General features: G+C 40.9%; 1 protein-coding gene across 1 annotated transcript; it reads left to right on the top strand.

Moving 5' to 3' along the window:
• The first annotated feature begins 1,569 nt into the window (after positions 1 to 1,569).
• Positions 1,570 to 2,028, top strand: LOC122738489 (ribonuclease pancreatic-like). The gene has a single exon (XM_043980506.1). The coding sequence runs from the start codon at positions 1,570 to 1,572 to the stop codon at positions 2,026 to 2,028; it is 459 nt and encodes a 152-aa protein (XP_043836441.1).
• Positions 2,029 to 7,160: the final 5,132 nt, after the last annotated feature.

Here is a 7,160-nt window from a genome sequence, read left to right as displayed (position 1 = left end):
TCCTCCTGAATCCAGGGCCAGTACTTTATCTACTGCACCAACTAGCTGCCCCTCAGTTCTGATCTTTTCAACAATAATTCTTGAAAGTCCTCTACTTCATTAAATATCTATTCCCCCCCCCCCAAGGCTCATACTCAATTTTGCTGAGTAGGCTATTCTTGGTCATAAGCCTATCTAGGAATGCCAAATTCAAAGTAATTAAAAGGGTTTCTGCTCCTTCATCTGGTGTTCCTGACTGAAAAGAGGTTTCAAAGGCAGGTTCTCAGCACCCTTCTGAACTCCTGTATCTCCTTAATAGCATGGCATGTTCCTCCTCCCTTTTCTATTATTCACTGGGTTCCAGATCTACATCCAAAGTCAAATAAATCAGCATACTGAGATACTTTCTATACTCTGCCTCAGGAGACATAACAGAAATATCAGGATGAGGAAGAGTAGGGGAGGGGAGCTTGATGCAAGGGTTCTGTGTGTCTGGAAGTGAACCCTCTAGATGATGAGCCTCACACTGGGAGACCTCCTAATAGGAAACACATCACATAGGGGAAAGGGAACAAAAAATGAGGCAGAGATCACACTGAGAAATGAGTAAGGAGAGCAACCAAGTTGTGGGGGGAGGGGTCTATCTTTCCATGGAGTACAATGGGCCCCCTTTATGATGCTAGTGTCAGGGCAGAATTATCTCTTTTGCTACTGAATCACCAGGCTATGTCAACTGTGTTCACAGTAAGTAGTTGCTGTGTTCCTGAGGATATGATATGACTAGTAGTCTATCTAAAGTCATGAAATAGTTAATTCTTTCAGAAGGAGGTAGCATTGTATAATGTAATATAAGGAGCTATGAATTTGAATAGTCAACAGACTTGGGTTCAAATCCTGCCACTGCTCCTTAATGCTTGTGTGACTTTGAGTAAGTTATTGAACTTCTCTGGGCCTTAGTTTACTCATCTGTAAAATGAGGGGATTAGACAAAACAATCTCTCACATCCTTCACATACTCCACTAAGAGGGTCGTTATATTTCTGGAAGTTCCTCTTCCTACTTTGAGGTATTCTTCTACACCTCCCAACCCATGTATCCTTGCCTCCTGAAACAGTTTCATTCATGGGTTCCCCCAACTGAGGGGATTATTATTGAAGAAGATTGTACAATAGGTAGGGATCATGGCAAAAATGAAAAGAGGGATGGGAATGGAGGTGTTGGCTTCCCCGAGAATACCCAAAGGCAGTATGAGTCTTATCTCTCTGATCTGAAAAGGGGGATATTTTCTGAAGTGAAAGGAACATAGGGACAGATGTCATCAAGTCCAAAATTTTAATCTGAGAAATGAGGCAACAGAGACCCAGGAAAAGTCTCAGAATGGTTAAGCAACTTTCCCAAGGCCACATAAATGACACAGAACCCAGATGTTCTAATTTCAAGTCCAGTGTTCTGGTTCTGAAAGAACCTCATAACACAGGGAAGTCAGGAGTAGGAAGGTGGAGAGAGGGAGTGGTTAGACTGTCCTTTCCAAGGCACGGTTTCCTTCATCTGTCTTTGCCCCTTTCCTGGGTAGGTTCGAGTGAGGCCGTAATGGCTCTGGAGAGATCCCTCCTGCTGTTCCCCTTGCTGGTAATGCTAGTAGTGAGTCTGGTCTCATCAGAGACCTCAGCAGAGAGGTTCGAGCGGCAACATGTGGACTCAGACCGCCCAGCCCTCAATGATAATGCCTACTGCAACCAGATGATGAGAAGCAGGGGTATGACAAAGGAGAGTTGCAAGCAATTCAATACCTTCATATTGGAGTCCGTCTGGAAGATCCGGGCTATCTGTTGGAATACAAAGGCCCCATGCAAGCACGAGTTTTCTAATTGCCACAAGAGCAGCAAACCCCTGCAGGTTACTGAGTGCCGACTAAAGGGCAATGCCCAGTACCCCCAATGCAAGTATCAGGCTACAAATGTCAAGAAACATATCATTGTGGCCTGCTATGGGTGGCCCTCTCTGCCTGTGCACCTCGATTCTTCAAAGAGTGATAGATGCCTGAAATAGTAGATACATCCCTCCATCTAGTACTTGCCCTTCTCAATTCACCTTCAAACTCTCAGTCCTTGGGTCCATACTCTGTGATTAGATACTGCCCTAAGTTTCACCTCAACTTTGGGGAAGTTTGTTGAGGGACGTGGAGAAAAAGAAGCCCTGAGATCCATCCCTTCTCTACTGTTCTCAGTAAAACACACCTGCTTAGAGGGGAGGTTTTTGAAGCTATGCTCATCCTGGCCTTATTTATTATTTTATTTGGTTCAATTTTCCATAGGTCATGAAAATAGGCTATTTCCTCAAATGCCATGGTGATTAGATTTCAACCCTCCATCCATTTGAAAAACTCACTTGCCAATAATGGGCTTATTTTTTTTTCCTTTTTGGTGATTTACTCACCCTGTCTATAACCCAGTTATTGAATGTGGGTTATTCTACACAGGACAGCATTACAGAATTCAAGAGCGATAGGGTAACTTAGAGGACACTGAGTGCAATCCCCACATTTTACTAATAAGGAAGTTGAGGACTAGAGTAAGAAAGGGACTTATCCAGGGTCACACAGCTAGTATGTGAGAGAGTCAGGACTTGAACTTAGATCCCTCACTCCAAGTTTAGTGCTCCTTTCACACAAAACATTGGCTGAGACAGAGGGGGAAAGTATTATATTCCAGGTGTGAGATTTAAAATTGGATACAAGAGCATTAAACTCCCCTTTAACGTTTCCCTTATATATCTCCCAGACCAGTAAGTGAAAGAAGCCTCTGAGCTTTAGTTAGAGCTTTTATTGTTTGGGAACTAATTAGCCAACAAAACAAGGTGATGTTGATTAGAGGGATAGGAAAGTAGAAATACAAATAAATAGTCTTAGATCTAAGCTTAGTCTATATTCCATATGGAATTCACCAAATTCCAAAACCTCCTCTGAGGCTGAGAACCCCGTCAAGCACATGCTGTTATGGAGGACCAGGCCGATCACCAAGGACCATGCTGTTGAACCTGAGTCAGCGTCTGTTAGCAGACGCATGGGTGGTTCATCACGGTCTCCTCCCTAAAAGGGTGGTCCTTCAAAAACTGCTATCCTTCAGTTATCCTAACCGACTGTTAAAAGCTTTCACTTTTTACCACACAGGGCAAAGACAATGATCGTACAATCTCTGGAGCAGCTTACTCATCAAAGCATTTTTGAGTATAGGATGCTATGAATTCTATCCACTTCTCTTGCCCCTCTGCCCAGGGCCATCTGTAAGGTTCCTGGCTTAGTGAACATTTTGGTTTATTTATTAGCACAATTCTCCAAAATTATGCTCACAAAGAATTATCTGGAAGTAAATGTCTCGATCTTGCTCTTTTGGGCATTTACTCTCTCTTGGTCTTCCCAATGTATAGCTTATGACCCATTTCATTTCTTAGAATCTTTTGAATAGTCCGGGGGAATTCAGTGCCTGGAGATTTCCCCACAGCTTCTCTGACAGTGACAGTGTGAGTAAGATGATGACTTCCTCCCTGGAATAGAGCTGTATAAAAGTTCATTATTAAGTGTACGGTGAGGACTGATGGCCCAGAGGTACAAGGAAACAAAAATTCCTGTGCCAGGAACTGTAATAAGCATTGGGGGTGCAAATACAAACAAATCTTTATGTTAAAGGAGTTTACATAATAACAGAGGAAGACTACATACAAAAGGAAACTGAAAATCAGGGTGGGGGATGTGGCCCTGAAGTGAAGGTGCATGATTGTGAAGTTCATAAAATCAGAAACGGGTTCAGGAGGAGAATTCAGGCAGTCTACCCTGGTCCCCTTCACAAAAAGGATTCCTCTGGAGGACAAATTGTCCTTGCAGTGAAGAGAGCCTAAGAGGGAAAAGTTTCTTCTTGTGACAGTGGGAAGCATCAGGGTAAGTAGACAAAGATCAGGTAGACAAAGAGGTATCTCAGAGATCCCAGAAAGGAAACACACTAAAGACTTGCAGAGCCAAGAAGAGAGGATGCCTTGTGAAACACTGGGGAGGAAATGAATCATTGCCCATTAAAACACAGTTTTCAGGAGTAAGTGAAAAAAAGACTTCTCTTGTTCTTTAGGAACAAATATAAAAATCTTTAATATTAATAAATATGGAAATAACCATGTATAATGGATATTTTAAAGATGAAGATGGTGTTTTTAAAAAAACCAAAGATTTAATTACATAAAAAGCAAGATAGGTACTCCAGGCAAGAGACTATAGTGTAAGATAAAAATAAAAAATAATAGATTGGGAAAAATATTGTGGCAAATAGATAAAAACATGACACCTAATACTTACAAGGAACAAAAGACATTCATTACCTAATGAATAAGTGTTCAAAAGTTATAAATAGTAAATTTATGAGGAAATAAATTAGAAAGTCATTTGAAAAAATGTTTAGTCAGTTAAATGACCAGATAATTGCAAATTAAAATAACTGAAGTATTACCCTATAGCCATCTAATCGTTTTATTTCTGCGTATGTGCTGCCAAAGTTAAAACAAACCATCAACTAAATAAAAATTATAAAACCTAGTATTGGGTAGATTATGGAGAAACAAGTATGCTCATATATTGCTGGTGGAATTGGAAATTCATGGACTCATCAGAGAACAGGTTGACAAGTTGCAAGAGTTATAAAAGTAAACCTATCCTTTGACCCAATTTTCTATTAATGCAAAGGTCAAGAAGAGGAGATCGAAGATTTGTACAAAGGCAGAGAGATGGAGATGGCATGGCATGAACTGGGAATGGCAAGGAGGCCAATTTGGCTGCCATCTAGAAATGGGGTGGGGTTTCCATCAGGTGGGAAAGGAAATACATAATCAACATGAAGACATATGATCAAGATTATGAAGGGTTTTAAATGCTACACAAAGGAGGTTTTTCTTTCTTTTTTTAAATTCTAGAGTCCTTAGGGTTGAACAAGAGCAAATGAACAGGATTACTTGGAAAGAAAGAACTTGGAGAAAGACTTCTTAACTTTTTTCTGTCATGGACTCCTTAGCACTCTGGTGAAGCCTATGGACCCCTTTTCAAAGTAATGTTCTTAAATGCATAAAACAAAATACATATGATTACAAAGGAAACCAATTATTTTATTATTATTTTTTTTGCGGGGCAATGAGGGTTAAGTGACTTGCCCAGGGTCACACAGCTAGTAAGTGTTAAGTCTCTGAGGCCAGATTTGAATTTAGGTCCTCCTGAATCCAGGACTGGTGCTTTATCCACTGCGCCACCTAGCTGCCCCCCGGAAACCAATTATATTAAAATACAGATATAAAATTTTTTTTTAAAAAGATGCTGCATCGCAGGCAAATAACCCCTGAGCCAGAGAATGATAGAGTAAAGAACAAGTTTGAAGTCTGAAGAAAGCAGGGCAGATGGCTTGGAGTGAGCAGGAAGGAAGGTTGTTTGGTATAATGGAAAGAGCACTAGCTCTGGAATCAGAGAACCTGAGTTCAAATTTTGCCTTTTCTGCTTACTGCCTGTGTCACTTTGGGTGAGTCACCTAACTTCCTTGATCCTTACATACCCCTTCTATAAAATGAGGGTCTCTGAATTCTCTTCTAGACAAAGACGATTGGAGTCGGGTGACTAGATAGAGATCTTTACCCAAGAAGTTTCTATGTAAATATTTATGTTCCTAAACTGGACAACTCTAATCTCTAACTATAAATTTGCCTGCTTGCATAATTCAGTTACACTCGTATTTAGTGTAATGTGTGAAGGCCTAGTCCTTAAAGCATGAATCACCATGTCCTGCCCAGTTCCAATCCAGGTGTAAGGTTGATAAGCCTGATTCCAGGCCTTCATAATAGAGGTGTCCTTCCTTCCACTTCAGAATAAACACAGACATCCTCTGACCATTTCCTGTCAATTTATTGTGTGGTGGTGAAAAGTCTTGTGTACAATCAATTACTAATGCAGAGCTATTTTGAAGTGACCCTCTATTTTTACCTTGCTTGACTTTGGGGAGGGTGGTCCTACAGGAGAGGGCTATGTACTCTAGTGAGCATGTCCACTAGTTGTATCTCCTTAGCAATACATGGCAGTGGCTGCCATACATGTTCACTTATGCCATCTCTTCATTACAATTGTGGAGGAATCAAAATACTTAGGGAGGAGCTGAGGGGGCTCTAATCCCACTTCTTCATAAGCACACAAGCTAATCAAAATACCATTGCCCTCATGTGGAAGCTGATTGTTGTTCAGTCTTTTCAGTCATGTGTCCAACTCTTCATAACCCTATTTGGGGTTTTCTTGGCAAAGATACTGGAGTAGTTTACCATTTCCTTATCCAGCTCATTTTACACATGAAGAAACTGAAGCAATAAGGATAAAATGACTTACCTAGAGTTACACAGCTAGTAAGTATTTGAGGCCAGATTTAAACTCAGGTCTTACTGACTCCAGGCCCAGTATTCTATCCACTGAGCAACTCAGCTGCCAGGTTTGGCAAGCCAAGCCAAGAGACTTTTTAAGGGTCTTTCACCAGTAACTATCATTGAAAGTGAGCCTGTGCCATCCTGATAGCTGGCACTCAGGCCTTTGCCTGATCATAGGTTGGAGTGCACTCCCTCAATGACTAGTTAGTCATGAAGTAGCCAGAGAATTTAACTCCCCAAAACTCATAAAGGATAAAGAGAAATAAGTCCCAAATCAACATGGATTCTTTCTCATTTGTTCATGAAGAAAAGGAGTGGTGCATGCAAAAAGAGCAATATTAGATTGCCCAGGAACAGAAAGGCAAAAGGGATGTTAGCTCCAATAACAAAGTAACTCTCTTACTGATTTCCCATTAGTCAGGCTTGCCAGATTGTTAAAGGAAAATTCTATGTTTGGGCCTTTGCCTTCATTAAAGAGGCAAAACTCAGGAAAAGAAAATTAAAAAGGAATTTGCAGAAAAGAATTGGGAGGCTACCTACTGGGCTAACTAGGGAGGTAAACAGGGAACTGCTTTTATAGGTAGAAACAAGCATCTCCCATATAAAGTATTTTGATTGGATTGTGTAATTATGAGGAGGTGAAATTAGTGCTGCCTCAGCACCTACCTAAATATTTGGATTGGTCCACAATTCTAATATGGAGATGGGGTAAGTGAGCATGCCTGGCAGCTGCTACTATGTACTCATTA

The sequence above is a fragment of the Dromiciops gliroides genome, chromosome 2, assembly GCF_019393635.1.
Source record: "Dromiciops gliroides isolate mDroGli1 chromosome 2, mDroGli1.pri, whole genome shotgun sequence".
Lineage (NCBI taxonomy): Eukaryota > Metazoa > Chordata > Mammalia > Microbiotheria > Microbiotheriidae > Dromiciops > Dromiciops gliroides.
Note: the sequence above shows the minus strand (reverse complement) of the source record. Positions and strands in the feature narration are given on the sequence as shown.

Bases quoted from the DNA above. Each gene is read 5' to 3' on its own strand.
- LOC122738489 (XM_043980506.1), top strand. From the start codon at position 1,570: ATGGCTCTGGAGAGATCCCTCCTGCTGTTCCCCTTGCTGGTAATGCTA.